The sequence below is a fragment of the Amphiura filiformis genome, chromosome 9, assembly GCF_039555335.1.
Source record: "Amphiura filiformis chromosome 9, Afil_fr2py, whole genome shotgun sequence".
Taxonomy (NCBI): domain Eukaryota; kingdom Metazoa; phylum Echinodermata; class Ophiuroidea; order Amphilepidida; family Amphiuridae; genus Amphiura; species Amphiura filiformis.
In genome coordinates, this window is record NC_092636.1 from 66,222,820 (window position 1) to 66,242,181 (window position 19,362).

A 19,362-nucleotide genomic window follows, 5' to 3' on the forward strand; every position below is an offset into this window, starting at 1 on the left:
TCTTGCCGAATAAAAACAAAACAAAGGTCCACATTCAGTTGAAAATACCTTACTCGCACAAATCCTGCCTACGGATCTCTTTGTCATGATTTTAACACTGGGATACCGTTCGGGTAGGCCCGGGGCCGGGGGTCGAATGGGTGAACTACACTCTAAATTACAAGGATTTAAAAATAAATCCTTAAGACTGTAGTTAGGGACCAATCAATTTTAGATTTAAAATTAATCTTATAGATTTGAATTTTAAATCTTAAAGATTTAATTTTAAATCTAGCACTTGATTGGTCCCTAATCACAGTCCCTTGGGATTTATTTTAAATCCTTGAAATTTAGATTGTAGGAGTCATTTTGCAGTAGGCCTATATTGAGTCATTGTTGTTTCTACTTTTTGTATTTTTTTAATATTATTTTTGATATAGCAGTAGGCCTATTCAGGCGGTTTATTCCTGTTTATGTTCCCGGGCCCCCGGGCCCGGGCCGCAGAGTCAGGGTAAACTAACTTGAAGACCGACCGCGCCGACACAATTAAGCAATTAACGCGGCTGTGTACTCTAGACATTGTTTCTTTCGCGAAATTGAGCTTTTTTGAAATGTATTTACTTTGTTATGTTTTTTATAAATACAAGGAAAGAAAATCCGGATTTGTTAACCCCAACTGCTCTATTTTATGGATTTTATTTCACTCGTTTCCGCAATTTAAAAGGAAAGAAAATCTTTGTTGTACCATCGGGATATACGCGCGCAACAACGCATCGCGTTTTGTAGACGCGGAATTTGTTAACGCACAGATACGCTACGCATACGCAACGCTTATCTGCATGCGCGGCGCATCTTATGGAAGCACCACGGAAGCACTGATTTCATAAAAACCTAGCGGTCAAATGGCTCCGTTTTAGCTGATTTTTTCCCCCGATTTAAACATCAAGATATGAATATATTTCGCCCAAACTTCTCAAGGGGCTGTGGATTTACCCGATGTTCACGTAATGTAGGCCTAAGGTAGAAAAACGAGAACTGCCGCATTCTCCTGTGAGCTTCGATCAAAGTGCAAAATGTGACCACTTTAAACCGTCAACGGCCTTTATTTCAATGTTCATTTTCTCGGTAAAATGACGATTTAGGTACACGATAACTCAATAAATACAGCATCTATAGGTAAGCAATTATGCTCATCATAAAAAGCATGATCGACTTAAGAAACGGTTTTCTCATTTTTTTATATTTTGGTCTATTTCCGATTTTAGGCATCATTTTGTGCAAATAGGCGTTTGTGAGTTTTAAAAGTTCATTTTGATGCCTTATATGGTCAATATCTCAAAAAATAAGGCCAATATCAAAAAACTAAAAAACAGTTTTTGGAATGGTGTCTCAAGATTAAGAAAAAGCAAAACAAAAATTTTGGAAAGAGTGTTTTTTGTTATGATGTACCGAACAAAAATTGCCAAAAACTCACTTTTTGTGATTTTCTTCATAATTGTTGTTTTTACACCAAATCTGTATTTATATTAAGATTCATTGATGTATTACCTTTATAAAAAATGTATACTTTTATATGTCTTGCGTGAATAATTACAAAGTTATGGCACTTTTACTACATGCGTGTCTGAGAGTACACAGCTGCCTTAAGCCTGTAATTTCTCCAGCGACTGGCGATTGAATCAAAGAGAATATACCCGCGACCTTTGACCTGTAAATAAACAGCGGTGCCGAATTTTGAACCGTTTTAAGATCTTTGGGTGCAGTGCAGTGTACTGTAGTTTGGTCAAAAATGTCTACAACTTTTCCTTCTTTGCTTCCTAAATTAACGGATCCATTGTGGTTTGATGTTGACAAAGCCTTTGAAGATGAACAGGCATTGGCGTCAGAAGAAAGAGAGCATCAAAACTGGGTAAAAATAAGCTATATTTATTTTACGTTCAAATTCAAAAACAAAAAGTTTAGGGGTGGTGCAATATTAAATTATGTGTACCCCCGGGGTGGTGAATTATAGGGGGGGGGGGGCAAAGATTTTTTGGCAGGCCAAAAGGGGGGGGGGCAAGAGGTCCCCCCTTTTGGCCTGGTCCCGGATGTTCCTATCTCCACAACGTTATACCTTTTCAACAAGGAAAGAGATACGAAAAGTGAACGTCTGGTCTATGTTCTGCCTTTGCGTGGTGGTGCGGGCGCCGTCTTTAATATCCACTATTGTGTGATATTATTATACACATGTATTCTACATGGTCCGAAAACCAGTACCGGTACCAATCAAATTGTGTGAATACTTTAGAAACCACACCCACAGAATAAGAATTTGCAGTAAACCTGTGGCGAGCGCGTACTGCTGTGATGTTGCAAAGTCGGAGCTACAGGTAAATTAAGGAAACAGGACACCTCGCCCACAAGCAACTTCGCCTACACGGCATCTCGCCTACGTGCCATCTCGCCCCCTATGCAATGCAATGCATTGCATTGCAATGGCGGTTGTGGATGTATCATGACGATCGATGTGACCGGAAGGGTCGTGTGTTCCTGTGTTGGTAGCAGACTGTACGATCAAGGATTCGTTCCAATGAACGGGAATATTCAACAAATTTGTGTGTGTGTGTGGGGGGGTGGGGGTGGGGGTATGTGTGTGCGTTTTATAAATTGAGGCCCCTACCGTCCGCGGCCCGGTGTAGATCAGAGATTACGGTTCGGTTTTTAACACACCGTGCTGATGTGATTATAACAATATTTTTAAATATGTGTATGCATTTTTTCAACATGCATTTTTAGCATTTTAATACTTTGATAACTTCGTGTTAAAGTGTGTTATACGTGAATTTTTATGAAGATAATTATAAAGAAAAATATGGCAGTCTTAATTTTCTTAATAGGCCTACCATTGATTGTTAAAACTTTCAGCCTACTTTTAATAACTTGATAACGTGATAAAGTGTCATAAAATAAATTTTGGCCATTTTCAGCGAGCAGGGCCTGTGTTGTGCGTTTCGCCCCTTTTTACACGGCGGGTATTTGCTGCCGACGATTGCTTGACAAGTCCCCTGCGTGACCGCCAGCCAAACCACGGAATGGCCCGGAAATGGAATATATTGGATACGTTGCGTGCTACGGTGACAGTGCCATTGATTTACCCATGTCATACCCGGCGATTTCACGGAAGTCTTTACTTGCCAGCGTGGTGAAGGACGGGTAGTGTGCGCAACAAAAAATTTGTAATTGCAGGCCGTGTTAAAACATGTTTTGTGCTTGTAAGTCCGTACCATGCACACGAAGACGAAGGAAAGCCATTGAATTATGATACAAAATCATAAGGGTAATGAAAGTTGATTCAAAGTTTCCCATCATCGGCATCACTTTTTTACATTATATTAGCCTATACGCTATTTTCACGAACAATAATTAATTTAATATGTCCGAAATTTAGGCCTTATAAATGTATTTTTATGTTACATCCTTAGGCCTATGTATTTTATTTTTACAGGTATGTTTTCATGAACAAAAGAATCATTAGGCCCTATTATATGTGTTATTTTATTTTACAAATTATGTTTACTTCATATAAGTTCATACTTTTTAGTGTTAAATTAATTATGGCCAGTATGGCCTAATAATTTATATAATATGGCCAAAAAAAAGCGCTTATGCGAGTTTTGTGTATTTTATTTAATTAACCGAATCATTCATTTTACCGGCTCAAACTCACTTAAAATACTTGCAGTCCTATAAAAGATATTTGCAGTCCTATAAAAGATATTAAATCAGAGAAGATCTTCTTTGACATAGCCTAATGAAACAATTAAGGGAAAAAATATTTGCCAAATTTTTCAAAGACAAATGCGCACAACTAGCAAAACAAACGCCAGCAGCATGCAGCTTTGAGATATTTTGTGGGGTGTTGTGCAGTGACTTATGCCCCATTTTTGCACCGCGTGTTAACGGCGGATATTAGCTACCACTTACACGAAAACGCCGGTTGTGATTATGTTCAATCAATGGTACCGTGATCCAAGCACGCAAAAATGCCAGAATACACCGATGTACCTTCCTTGACAAGGCCGGGCACCCGCGCGCGGCCCGCATGCCATACACACTGATGTACGATCGATTGCTTGACAAGTCCCGGGTCAAGTATGCTCTCAGTTTGATTAAGACCCCGAGAATTATACGGGCCATGTTTTGTGCTTGCGACGTAAGCCTGTCGGAGGCACGCGAAGAAGAAAAAGTTGCAAATGTTTGCAAAACTGGTTAATACTAAATACGATTTCGGTAAAATTTTAATTTGGGGTTATTCTCTGTCAAATATTATTAGTATTAACGTGCTTCCTTATAGGCCTACACATCCAAAGACCCATCATTTTCTTATTGTTTTCACGCAAAAGGCCAGCTCCCAAGACCATTTTGTGGAAAAGTCCTAAGTTTTAGAATATGGCCCAGAAAGAACTCTTTTTTTGGGGGGGGGTCTTCCCTCGAAAAGCCTCATTTGTTAGCAACTGCCCTCGAAAGACCTCTTTTGGATCCTACTCCTATTTATTGCACAATTTTGCCCCGAAATACCTTATGGAGCGAAAATGAAAAATGTTACTTTTATGCGCATAAAACTGAATCTGGAATCTGTGTTTTGTTCTCTTTCTCCTATAATTCTATAATGACTTTGGTTTGTTTATTTGTTCTCTCCCGAGGAAACACAAAACGTTTTCGACATCATTCGCTAAAGGTTATAAAATGTTGTCAGAAAACGTTTAAATGTCGGGTAATATAAAGGGTTATATTAAGGGTATAAAACGTTTTCATAACATTGAAAAACATTTTTTGATAATCTACTGCCCAGCAAACACGTAATGTTTTACAGAAAACGTTTAAATGTCCGGTTATATAAAGGGTATAAAAACGTTTTAATAACATTCCAAAAACATTTTTGAAAACCTGATACAAAACATTCTAAACAGAATGTTATTTTTGGGTTGAAAAAATATTTTGCGAAAAATGTTTGCCCAAAATATTTGCTATAACATTTTAAATACGTTTTTATGACCTTTATATAACCCAACATTTAAATGTTATTGAAATGTTTTGAAGAAAACATTTTAAGAACATTTCTGTGTTTGCTGGGAGCAAATATTTTAACATAATGTTATTTAAGTGTTGACAAAATATTTGGCAAAAAATGTTTGCAAAAATAGTTTACAATAACATTTTTGAAAACATTTTAGAAATATTGTTGTAGTGTGTTTTAATACAAAACGTTTTAAAACGTTTTCATGACCTTTATATAACCCGACATTTTAATGTTATTAAAACGTTTTTACCTATACCAAAAGCCAAAATATAACTTATTTAAAACGTTTTAAAAACGTTTTTGTGTTTGCTGGGTCTACGTCCACTCCCGCATACACACCCCACCTAACACTCCATACACACCCTTTCCTGAACACATCTCAAAGAATCAAGCGCGGAAATTGAAAATGTTACTTTTGCGCGCATAAATCCGAATTTGAATTTTTTGTTTTTGTTTGACGGCGCGAGGTGTTTGTTAGAAATCAGTAAAGAAATATGATGTGCATATATGTATAATATACAAGAAGGTATACACATGAAAAGAAAGATAATAATTATAATAATAGAAACAAGGAAGGAATTATTTTAGACAAGTGTTAATTGTGTGTATGCCCAGCCTGATCATGTAAACGACATCCGAGTAATCCGAGCTTCCAAATCTGCGTGTTTGATAAGCCTATATGTGATGCGATCAAGCAAAATCAGTCGGAACTCGGAAGAATTGATTTTGAGATATAGCCAAACAAAGGAAATATTTCCTTTTGTTTCCTATTGTTTTGGAAACTCTTTAATTGCTCATATCTTTAGAACTGGTTGTTCAATTACAATGGGGTTTTCTGCAAAATGCAGCTTTGTAAATGCTTTTTACTATCCTATAGAAAACTGAAAATTTAATATTTCCGAGTTCCGACTGATTTTGCTTGATCGCATCACATATAGGGAAGACCTGGACGGCGCACATGAACAGGCAAAATAATGATTTATATGAAGTTTAAAATGAAATCATGCATGGTATTTGATAGCCCTAGAAGACGCGGTGCGCGTGTTAACAGGATGATAGGAAAAATAACGAGTTATATGAAGTTTAAAACGAATCATATAGGGCCTACCTGTATATAAAGCCAAACAACCTACATCTTCCAAATCTGGGGAAAATAACGAGTTACGTGAAGTTTCAAATTAAATCACAGCTCAGTATATCAATAAACACATTTATTGCACAAAATGTTTCCATTTATTTGAAATTTTTTCCCAGGGTAGCTCCGATGTCTTACAAACATAATGAATTTGATTCCAATGTATACTCAGTGGACATGTTAAAACATTACAATGCCAAAAAAATCAGCATGATCAGGGTTGAAACGTTTTATGTAAAACGATGGAAGGCCTACACTATATGGTTTTATCTCTTGGCCCCGGCTCTTGACAGTTCAGTTTCGGCACACTAAATTAATACTAGGAGAAACTTAAGAAATAAGGGGAAGGATTCGACTTTGAGCTTGTCACCAAGAAATTTAAGAAAGAAGGACTCTGGGAAGGCCCGAATAGACTTTGAGCCTTGGTCATCAAAAGGCCCTTCCATCATATGAGACGACCTTCTATATACATGTTGCGCAGAGAATCGTAACACTTGCAGCTGTAAATGCGTAGGTCTTTTAGTTTTAGCTTAGTCTTTCACATGTCATTTCAGTACACCCATTATAATCATTTTTTTTTTTTTTTTTCCAATTATGCTTGTTTTGTACTCCGTCGGTAATCACATGATTCAAACTATAAACGAATACCGTATTAGATTGTTAAACCCGGTTTCCTCCTTCAGGCATAAGGCCAAGGTCTTTCTTTCCTTATGTCCTTAATTTTTCTTTATTCAATGCTGTTCTTTCTTGAGGCCTAGGCCTAATTCTTTTTCCCCTTTGATATGTTATTGTATTGTCAATGGTCATGTCATATACATAAATAATTCAAACTTTCTGACTTTGGTTTGAGCTGAGACTAAAATACCTAAAGCCTTACTTGCATTTGAATCAAATAAATATATTATATAGGATACATGCTAAATACTGGAAGCCAAAGCAATTAAGTATAACGAGTCTGATCATGCTGACGGTGTTTATGCTACATCATATGCGCAGGTGCTCCTTTGTTAAAAGGGAAATCCCTGATGAGGAACGGTCAAAGAGTAGTTCTCGCCATGTCAAGAAAGATAAACTGTGAAAGTCCACTAACCGCCCCACCCGAAAAGGAACTTTCACCAGTTCGTCTTCATGGTCTTTCTTACGCCATGTGAGATCATGAGATACTAGTAATGATCATATATTCTGAGCTAAGCATAGTTTGGTAACTATAAAGAAAAAAAGTCCTACTCGTCCGACTGTCAAAAGCTTAGACGGTTAAATAATAGCATTGCATGAGTACGACACTCATAGAATACTAGCTTAAACATATAAATCATCATTATCAGTTTGTTTTATAAAGTTTCAACACCTGTATAACTTATACGACATGCATGAATAAAGTGCACATGACATAGGCCTACATATCTTCCAAATCTAGGTTTATCAAACTCCCAGATTTGGAAGTTATATGAAGTGGTCCTTTTTTTTTTATTATTATTCATTTTGCATTTATATTAAACAGGACAAAACACAAATAACTTGAGAAAAAGATAGAAAGAATAAAAAACAACATACACAACACAAATACAAAAGCATCTCTAACATTATAATATATGACTAGTACAATATTAATGCATATTTTTAAATTCGTTTTATACTTCGTTTGTCCGTGGGCACACAAGAAAGACAATAATATTTTTATGTTATATTTATGTAATTACTAATTTTCTTTGTTGTTACATTATTTTCTTACACAAAACATTCCCATTTCATACGAAGTGGTCCTTCAATAATGTGTGATTTGCATAAAAAATAGCTTCCTATTTAAATGATAGTTTTCACTGATTGCTGATAGCTCTTATATATTAGCTCAGGGTCGGATCCAGGAATTTTTGATAAAGGGGGCGCCTTTTGGTCGACGACGAAAAAAAATGTGTTAAAGGGGGTTACCCCCTCGAAAACTCAACGGTTTTGGCCCATTGTTTGCTGTTCATGGCGAATTTGTTCCTTTTTTTATTTCTTACAATTTTGTATTTTTAAGTTACCGCGCCTTTGCTAGTCAAAAAATAGAGGGGCGCGCTGCCTGCGCCCCCTAAATCCGCCCTGTAGCTCGTGACTGATCGCATTATCCCTTTTAATTTCGAGCCAAACAAATGAGGTAAATTTAAAATTAAGAAAATTGCTATTTCATTCCAGCGCCTACAATCTGTGTATTTAATTAGCTCGCCGATCATATTATTATCGGGCGGGAGCTAAAGGAAAATTATAAAAGACCAACTTGGACCCAAACCATACCGATCAGATAGGACCTACCGCGAGTCAGACTCAGATGCCAACAACAACCCACCAGGAACCACGGAAATCCATCCAAAAGTGGCAATATAATAATAAGAAGTTAAGAACACATGCAGTAAAACATAAAATCAGACCAAATAAAAGAGGCGAATAAAAGTAAAACAAAATTGTGACTAAAATATTTTTAAAAAAAGTAGAACCACATACAAAACAATGACATAACACATAACAAAAAGTAGAAAAACAAACATAAAAATAGAACAAAAAAACCTAAATCCAAAAGAAAGCAAGACCAAAAGAAAAGCATACGCAAAAAAAAAAAATTAAAGAAAAACATAAAAATGGAAAAACAAAAATAGGACAAAAAAAAAGCCCAACCCCCAAACATGTCAGAAAACAATACCAAATAAACAAAATCAAAAGGAAACAGTACAAAATACAGACAGACATAATATTAATTGATACAGACAAAATAAAACAAACAAAAACGCATAATATACAAAAAACAATACGATCGTACCAAATTAGTATGTAGTAGGCTACAAAGACCTATCCAGCTCTATCCCAAACAAAGAAATTATTCACCAAACAAAGAAAAGCATAAACAATACACTAATTATAGGAAAAAACTAAATTGAAAATATATAACCAAAAACACACTCAGACAAAGCTCTAATAAATCCAAACGAAGAAAAACAAATAAAATATAAAAGAAGAATATTACAAATTACCCAATAAAGAAAACATGCAAAAGTCCAAAAGACTATTAAAAAAACGGTACCGTAGGAAACGTAGGCCCCGACGTAGGCCTATTATATTTTGATGCACTATACTTTCCTTATTTCGGAAATAAACTATAGCTAAATTAGGTGAGGGGGAAATACAACTATACTTCTCAACTTCAAATCACCACAGCTCCATCATCAAAAACAATCATCACCTATCGACACCGGGCTATTCTCAAGACTACAACAGGACGTTGTCACTATATATTCTCGTCCATTCAATGGGGGCGATATGGGTATTTCTCTGAAAAGGTGTACTATTGGAAGATAGGCAAATATGAATTTGAAAATGATTATAAAAATGTTTCCTTTACATATCTGTAAGGATGTAAGTCTCTAGTGCATGAAAACAATATTTGGCGCAATCTTTAGGGCGCCCTCTGTATTATAGAGGGTGTAATCTGAAGGTTGTGCCAGGTGAGCATCATCTCCGTCACATTTAGGCCAAAAAGGAAAAAAGGACAAAAAAATTGTTAAAACTCTCAATTATGAGTTTTATGGATAACTTGTAAGTTGCTTGATTCATGTTTGCTTTTTTCATTTATAAAAAAATACGATTTTGTACTTTCGTCATTTAGTTGGGACAATGAGAGGCAGGCTGTACGGAAAATGTCATGTCTGTTAGTATTTTTTTATACAAACTTAAGTATATTCATAATTTTGCTTGAAATAACTAAATAAATTTCTATTGACATAGTAAACACATACAATATCAATTACATTTCCAAATAGTAAATTCCATGTTGTCTGGGTCAAAGGTCAAATAAAGGTCAACAACAATTGTGATGGAGATGACAATGCTGTGATGGAGATGATAGTGATGTGACGGAGATGATATTTCTACACAAATTCCTATAGAGAATCATCTCCGTCACAGACATTTGATTTCAGTAATGTTTTCACACTACTTGAAAATGAAATTCATACAGATGAGAAGGTTTAGAATTGGTAAGCATTTTCTGATAAACTAAACTGGACTTCGCTGTATCTCAAGATCCGGTGATGTGATGGAGATGATGGTGATGTGACGGAGATGATATTTCTACACTAATTCCTATAGAGAATCATCTCCGCCACGGCAAATTGTGACGCCAACTGATGTAGCGGAGATGATGGTTCAGACATTGCTTACGATTAATAGCAGGGTTAAGCTCACCCACGTGTTACATATCACCACAACAGCTTGTGGGACATATTCAACCATCATTATTTTCCGGAAAAATTCAACAATAAGACTTATATCAAATTGATCAGAAACGCTTGGAGATGATGTTGAATAAAGGTACGCTGCAGTATATACTTGAAGATACCCTCAAAATTGGCAGGAAAAGAGTGCCAATGTGCACCTATTCAGGGTTGATGTTTTTCGTCGTCTGTGCAGCGTACAGGGTCAAATTATTGACCTCTGATATTTGGTCTTCACCTCCAGCCGTTTTGATGCCAATGTGACGGCAATGATGCAAAACCAAGGGACAGCAATTTTTTGACACAAATTTTTGAATTATTCCATAAAATTGACTTTAGAAGTGGTTTTAAGCATTTAAACCTTCTTAGACATGATATTTACCCCAGTCAGTGGTAATTTTCACTTCCCACACTTGCTCACAAAAATACTACAAAATCACTAAAATTGATTAAGTGACATCGGGACATGGGGTTTTCAGGGGGGTCGTCAGATATTGAAGAATTTTTTGACTCCAAGAAATTAATATTTCCCCACTTGGATGTTCTTAACTATTTTTATACATACAAAAGTCCATGACTAAGCCAAAAAAGAATAAAAAAATCCGCTTTAAAAACTTTTATGAGCGCCGAAAGTCGCGGGACTTAAAAGTTCCCCTTTTCAGAGAATCACCCCAGATTCTGTGCAGCGCCTTGAGGCTGTTTTTACATCATAGGGCGCTTTATAAATCCCATGTATTATTATTATTATTATTAATGAATACATCATTGATAGTACGATCTGAATACACACACATCCTGTGTGCGCATCGATCGTATACATCCACAATGCCATTGCGTTGCATTGCCGCAATAGCTAATTAGGGGGCGAGATGGCACGTAGGCGAAAATGGCGTGTAGGCGAAGTGCATTGTGGGCGAAGTGTCCTGTATTCAATTAAGTATTTCTTGGCCAAACTGGAACACTGTCAACGCTAGTGGCTCCGTGATAAACACACGCATATAGCGATGTACAGAAGAAAGCATACACATGCCTTACATTGCGTGGCATGCTTAGTACGCTACATGGACGCAACACGCAGATTCCCAAAACAAATTTTTCCAAAAAGGTCAAGAAACTTGTGCACCTGTCTTGATGGGAAGAAGGGGCTCAGAGTGCCCAAAAAAATATAAAAAAGAAGAATGTGTGTGTAGCGTGCCTGAAAATGTTAATCACAGGCATGAAAGAACATTAAATAAATAAAAAACAATACATCTCATGCCTTCTTTAGCTTTATTCCCACAATTATCGCTTCGTGAATATGCAAATTTATGACAAAATCAGGATTTTCCTAAAAATGGGGTAAAAATGGCCAATTTTGTGAATCTTTGGAAGGCTGTATCTTCGCAACGGATTGTTGGATTGAGTTGATTCAAATGGTTTTTTAAATCATTTTGCAGAAGGAACAATGCTGACACAAAAAGTAATTCCAGTGGTGGGTTTGAAATTTTCATGTGGCCGCCCTTAGGATAAACATTTTATGATCCCCCATATATTATTCATGACCCCCTTCCAAACAAAATGACACCCCTTAATATAATTGACTAAATTGAGGCATAATCTTAAGGGGGTACTACACCCCTCGATAAATTTATGTCCATTTTTGCATTTTTCTCAAAAACTGATAACACACTGCTAACAAAAGTTATGTATATTATAGGGGCAAGGAATCCAGTTACTATACTGGAATTTCAGTGACCCAAGACAAGCGGTTCATTATTTATGATAAGAAATAAGGTACCGCTAGGATGTACCTCATTTCCTATCATATATACTGAACCGCTTGTCTTGAGTCACTGAAATTTCTATGTAGTAATTGGATTCCTTGCCCCAATAATATACATAACTTTTATTACCAGTGTGTTATTAGTTTTTGAGAAAAATGCAGAAATAGTCACAAATTTACCACAGGGGTGTAGTACCCCCTTAAGGAAAGATATACATTTTCAACATTTTGTAATTGTCCAAATTGCAGGCAAATGTAACTTACCTGCATTTTCCCCTCTAATTTATATTTCCTTCCTTCTTTTTTGGTTTTGGTGGGGCGGTCTTAGAGGTGCCTGGCACCTGTTCGCTCCAGCCATTCACTGGACTTTTTAAAACAAATACTGTTCCTTTCATAATATTGTGTAATTTTTGATGTAACTTATGTGCAATATTATATATATATATTTTTTTTTTGTAATTCTGTGCCAGTAATAAAGTGTAATTAAAATAAATAAATAACAAAACAAAATGGCTTCACCAAATTCTGATCCATATTTGTATTTTTATTTTCAGCTGTTGAGCATCAGGGAAAAAGACCAAGATATGATACCTGTAGGGAAGACAGCTTCTGAGGTTGGTTACTTTTGTCTCTTGATTTTGGTTCATTTATTTAAATTTATTCATTTTAAACTCATATTTTAGAAGGGTAGCCCAGTCAGTGCAAGCACATGATATACATAGGGGCCCTAGGGAACATACACAATTCTAAAACAAGATTTTTAAAATACACAAAAATTTGCCACATATATTGTCCGATTTCGTCAATACTGTTTCATGGGATTTAATACTATCCAATCCAGTTTTGGTGATATATTTTGGTGATATATACCGGTACCTGTAATTTCTAACTACTTCTTCACATCAAGTTTTCAATTTGATTGAATGGCCTTGACCACCACTCCCCATTTGTGAAGTTTCATGCTAGTATTTCAATCTGTTACAAAATTGTAAAATCCAATATAAGCCCCATAAAATGTTTAAAAAGTCACATGGCTCAAGACAGCTTAGTAAATTGGCGGGAAATAATGAGTCAGAAATGCGCGAATGCGAAATAATGTGATTACGCGCACGATTCGTGTTGCGTGATGCGGCGCAACTCTGCGCGTATGTCCAACGCAGTCAGGCGCATTCGATATGTTGTTAACGCCAGCAAATGTGGTGTAAACAAAACAAAAATTTGCAATCAAAATGCCACTTAGATTTTTTAATTATTTTGAATTTTGGCGCACTGAAAGCAGACATTATAGATTCATTGGTGCAAAAGGATGCACATTTAGACCATGCACCAGATACAGCTTTTACAAGCGTGAAAGTCTTACCGTTTTAAAATATAAGGACGTTTTGTGCATAATTTTGACATTTTTTTACTAAAACGTCGATTTCTCAGAGTTCACTTTTGACAATATTGCACGATTTTTGTGACAAGATAACTCGAAAAATATGCAAGCAAAGGGTAAACTTTTTGCACTATCATTTAGAGTACATCAAAGTCTAGGGAAGGTTTTCTCATTTTTTCAAAATATTTGTTTTAAACAAAAATATATACACCATTATGTGCAATTTTTAGCTTAATAGAGTGTCAAAATTGCTTTTTTCACATGTTTTTTCAATATTTCAAAAAGAGACAATTTCAAAAAAAATAAAAAAACCTTCCCTAAGTTCATGTCTCTTCTTCATGAAAAGCTAACTGATTTTTTTTTACTCCGAACAGATTTTTTTCTAAGTTATCACAAAAATATTGGGGTAAAAAAGTAAATTTTTGTGATTTTTTCAAAAACTCGAGATCTTTGAACAAATCTGACGTCACCATGGGATTCCTTGACTCATTTCCTTTCCAAAAATGTATAGTTTTATATACTTTGGACATACAATTCAGAAATAATGATGCTCGAAAAGGTCCATGTTCTCTCCCATTACTCTGGCCTTAAGGGAAGGGGTATGAACGTTTGGACAGTATTTATTGTGGGACATTAGAGCACATCAGACATATCAAATTGCATTCTGAATACGAAGAATGGCCTTCTGATATCAAATAATTTAGAGTTTTTGAAATTCACAATGTAATACACATTTTATGGCAAATCATTAGAAATTGATATTTTTGATATTTAACAGTACTCGAAGTAAACTTTATTAATCTGATGATTTATACTTAAAGTGTATGAAGGTGGGATGAAAAGCCGATGATCAATTGAAAATTTTGACCTTCGTATTGAAGATATGGATTTTTTTTCCCAAAACACCAAAAAAAAATCTTCAATATGAAAGGTCAAAATTTTCAATTGATCGTCGGCTTTTCCTCCCAGCTACAAACACTTTAAGACTATATCATTAAATTTATAAAATTTACTTCTAGGACTGTTATATCTCCAAAATGTGAAAAATATCAAATTTTAATAATTTGTCATAAAATTTGTATTATATCGTGAATTTCATAAAATGAAAATTATTTTATATCAGAAAGACATTCTTCGTATTCAGAATGCAATTCGATAGGTGTGATGTGCTCTCATGTCCCACAAAAAATGCTGTCAAAATGCTCAAAACGCTCATTCTAGTTCCCTTAATGAAATTGTTTTTTCTTTTTGCACCATTTTATCTTTAGACCTATGAGGAAGATGAAGAGGACGATGATGAAGATGAGATTGAGACGGAGGAGGAATCGGAAGAAGCTGATGATTTAGAAGGTGATGAGATGAACGATTATGACCAGGATTCGCCAGATGATGTAAGTTACAAGATGAAACAAATTTATTGCACTTTTGCTATTTAAAGGCAAAACAATACAGTATTGTTTATGCATTGTGAGGGTCAGGAACATTTTAATATTTCTGATCATGTGAAAAAATTGTTAAAAATACTACCTTTCTTACAGTGGCTCTGATTGGTTTATCACATGATATAATCATCTGATTACCCAATCAAAATAGAGGTTTTACAAATGTGTATCTCTTTAGATTTTCTGATTTAGCCACAGAATTAGAGGAGAATCGGGACTCGATCGCCATCTTGATACAGGCATGGAGCAAAATTTGGGGGTATTCGGTTTCCCTCCCTGGGTTTCCATCGGAATGCACTCGAGGCATTCGTTGTCATACAAGCGTGACATGGATCGATGATAGGCGCATTTGAGAGACGTACTTGATGCGACCTGCACGCGAGTACCAAGATGCTTCAGATGAGATGCAAAATTGTTTTCGTTCATCTCCGCGAAATGTCGGCAAGGACCTGAATACCCCCAATTTTCTCCCCATAGCTGACAGCGCTATTGTACGTGGCGGTATATGGAGTCTCGGTTCTCTTTCTCTAATTCTGTGGATTTAGCAAATCATTGATAGTGCTTTTAAAAACTTGGGGTAATACTTCACATTGTCTGTTGTTTAGTAATACAGTTTTCTAGGTTTTACAAATAATTATATTGTCTGTTTGTTTTCAGGTTGATATGGATATGAACAATGATGCTGAGGTATCAGACTCGCCACCATGGATGATGTGATGCTTGATGTATGGATGGATGAATCACTGCCAGGGAACTTGTGCAATTAGAATATCATATGCTGGTCAGAAATCAAACAATTGCCGATGAAATCTGAGAGGTGTGGGGGAAAGTTGTAACATAGGTGTTACTTGACATGGTGTCTTCATTTAAGTGTTCCACAGGACATGTTGCCTGGAGATACTGACTGCTTAAACAAAACACATGCACCTGTTGAAAATATCCAGGCAATTTGAAATTCTGGCGGGCTAGATATGAGCCTTCATGAACCTCAGTAAACTTGCCCAATCTGGGCAAATTGGCAAGATGATAAAAAGCTCAGATTCTTAACAGAGGCATACTGAATGGGGCAGGGGCGTAGCCAGCTTTCTTGGTCAGGGGGGGCAAAATAAAATTTTTGGGGCACAGACGAAAAAAATTGCAGTTGCATCATACAATACATAGAGACTGTATGTCTTGAGCTTCCCGAAAAGGGCCTTATTGGGATGATGTGCTTGCACGTAGCTGTAAAAATGGTATTTTACACTATTTTCGCCATTCCGCCTAAAAGGGGCTTTATTGTTACAATGTAGCTGCAGTGTAGCTGAAAAATTTTGTATTTTACTCTATTTTGGCCCTGAATTTTGCTAGAAAAGGGCTCCTTGCCCTTTTCTTTTCCTTTGCCCTCCTGATTTTCTCTTTCATTTTTTTTTTTTGTCAAAGGGGCACTTTTTCTTTCATTTTTTTTTATCAGGGGGGGCACTCTGCCCCACCTGCCCCCCCCGCTGGCTACGCTACTGGAATGGGGGCAGGGGCCTCAAAATACCAGGACAAAATTGACCAACAGTTGTAATTGGCATCCTCCTTTGGCCCAGTTTCAGGTCACAGTTGTCCTCATTTTCACACATTTTAGCATTAAAATATGCAAATTTTCTTGCGCTTGCGCATTTGTCCCATTAAAGTTATTGGTCAGCAGGACAATTTGAAACTTTTTGCACCCTCCTTGGCTCGGTGCCCGGTATACCCCTGATTTTTACCTTCATGGTGACATCAGAATTAGATATGAACTGGTAGTTGGAGCAGGTATTGACTTGAAAGCAATATTGTAACATTTGCCCCACTACTTACATGTATATACTGGACATCCGAGCACCCATCCCTGATCACAGTGTTAGGTGAATTATGAATCTGCAAGTGCATGATTAATAGCACCCATGTTAACCAGTTGTGCGGAGAAGTGTGCACAGATGCGACATGTTTGAAAACAAGGACACGCTTTGCGTCTTTGCGAAAAATGTTGCTATTCATTGTTGATTTCACTACGCGCATCAGAGTCAGAGGTCTGGTGTATAAGTAGTCTGTTACACCCTCATTTTGTTTTCAAAATTCTAATTTTTATGTGATTGTAATTAAGGTACATTAAAGGAGTATTTTGTGATCCTAGAATCCTCTTTTATGACATTTTTCAATAGATATCCACTAAAAAACCTTTCCCCAAAATTTCAGTTGATTCTGATTTTGCGTTTGCGAGTTATGCATAATTATGTGTATTACATTGCTCCATAGGCCACTGTGTTGTATTACGTTCTGGTGCACCAGAACGTAATTCAAATTTGGCTATATTTTTGCTAAATGAATTAATCTGCAAGAATTTTTTTGAACATAAACATTATGTAGCCAGAGGTTTCCAGTGATATAAAAATCTCAACAGTGTTTGAGAAAAGTGTGGGAGGGGGTGGATGAGGCTGAGGATTACAAAATGCCCTTTTAACAAGCTAACATACTTTGCCAAAAACTAGGCCTTTTGTGACCAAATCTGAACAAGCCCTTTAATTCACACAATAGATTAGTCATACATGTACTTGCGTATCACTGTAATGTCTTGTGGCGTATAAATAGACATTCATTTGTTGTGGTATACATCTTATTTATACCCCTATGCCCGAATCTATGGTCCTATGGAATACTCAAAATATCAACCTCTTTATCGATCGACACATTGATAATATAGACAGGCGCTGGTTTGAAATAGTTTTACCTCATATGTTCAGCTCAAAATTAAAGCCATATTATAACATTTCTGTAAAAATTGGTTAGTATTTATTTTCCATAAAATGTTAGCTTTTACTGTCAGATATGTCCCCTATAAATTTTGAGCCGAACAAGTGAGGTAAAGCATAGAAAATTGAATTTACTACTAGCGCCCATGCATGTTACTCCCGTGGTTGTAATACGTGTACGTACTGTGCATATGTGTTCGACTAATATTTCCATCGTAATAATAAAACGCCGGTTCCATCGTTTTATTCAAAATCTCGGATTTTGACAAAACTACAGCACCTAAAGTCTTGATTTTTGCAGAGTATCTTTATTGACTAAAAAAATTATTAAAATAAGAAAAATAAGGCCCGACCGACCCACCAACTTCAGTCTGTCCACATTGAAGTACAAAGAAAATAGACCTCGGAAACTGGAGGTACGAGAATAATTATTCCAGTGCAATGCGTGTGTAAATGCTTCTTTGGCGTGCCAACTGCTGCATGATTTGTACTTGCCGAGAGCACCACGCTCTTTACGCGTCACATTTTTTTAACACGCAATGTGTGTGACGCAAAGCATCGACCCCCGATGCCACAGGTTTGGTTTGTACTTTGATGTGGACAGACTGTTGAATGGTCAGTCCGCCCATAGAACAGGGTGGGTTTTTTCGTCGCCTTATGGAAATGTTACAATATTGCCTATAAATATAATGGGCAAAATATTGGATTGGCAGAAAGGAACTTTCATTAATTGTAATATATTTACTGATGTTTGACTGCAGTAAAGGACAACAATTATACCCACAGTTAGTGATGAAATTTATCGGTTCCCTAGATTTATTCTCAAAATTTTTGCTGGAAGGAAGGATTATCTATAAATTAATGTTTAAGATTTGTGATGCAGTGATATAAGAGTACACTAAAGTTGGTACTGCACATGATGACATAAAATGAAATTATTGGATTCAGTTTAATCTACTTCCTACCATTTAAGGTGGTACTACACTATGATAAGAAAAGAAGTACCGCTAAAATGTACCACATTTCTTAACATATATAATGAACCACTTGTCTTGAATCACTAAATTTCAGTGAAGTAATTGGTTCCTTGCCTTTTGTTTCCAGTGTGTAGTTATTTTTTGAGAAAAATGCAAAATTAGTCACAGAATTTATCAGGGGGTGTAGTACCACCTTAAGGCTCTCACTGGAGAGTTTCCAGCTTGAGCTGCAAGAAGATAGATCATTTTTTTCAATATCCATGTGTAATTTATTAACTTTTATCGACATAATTATTATAGTAAGTAAAGTACAATGATATTGACCATTGCTAATGACTATCGGTAATGGACAAAAATTATAAATGAATGCAATAACAGTTTAATTGCACATACCTGTCAACACTGTACTTTCATTCTTGACAAAATTATGTTTACTTAACTGGAAAATTTCAAAGAAAATATACAGTGTATTGCAAAGATGATTCTGAATTAAGAAATGATTATCCATGCAGAATGAATGAGCCCATTCCCCCTTAAGGTTAGGCTAGGATAGGAATAGAGTTAGGATTAGGGTTGTGCATGTTAGGGGTAGGTTAGGGTTAGAATTAGGATTAAGGTTAGGTTTAAGTT

The 19,362-nt window shown here is 36.1% G+C and overlaps 1 protein-coding gene across 1 annotated transcript; it reads left to right on the forward strand.

Annotated features, from left to right (window-relative positions):
* Window positions 1–1,721: 1,721 nt before the first annotated feature.
* On the forward strand, window positions 1,722–16,131 carry LOC140160397 (anaphase-promoting complex subunit 15B-like). Its single transcript, XM_072183633.1, has 4 exons — window positions 1,722–1,888; window positions 12,734–12,793; window positions 14,826–14,948; window positions 15,657–16,131. The coding sequence occupies exons 1-4, from the start codon at window positions 1,769–1,771 to the stop codon at window positions 15,714–15,716; spliced, it is 363 nt and encodes a 120-aa protein (XP_072039734.1). The 5' UTR covers window positions 1,722–1,768; the 3' UTR covers window positions 15,717–16,131.
* Window positions 16,132–19,362: the final 3,231 nt, after the last annotated feature.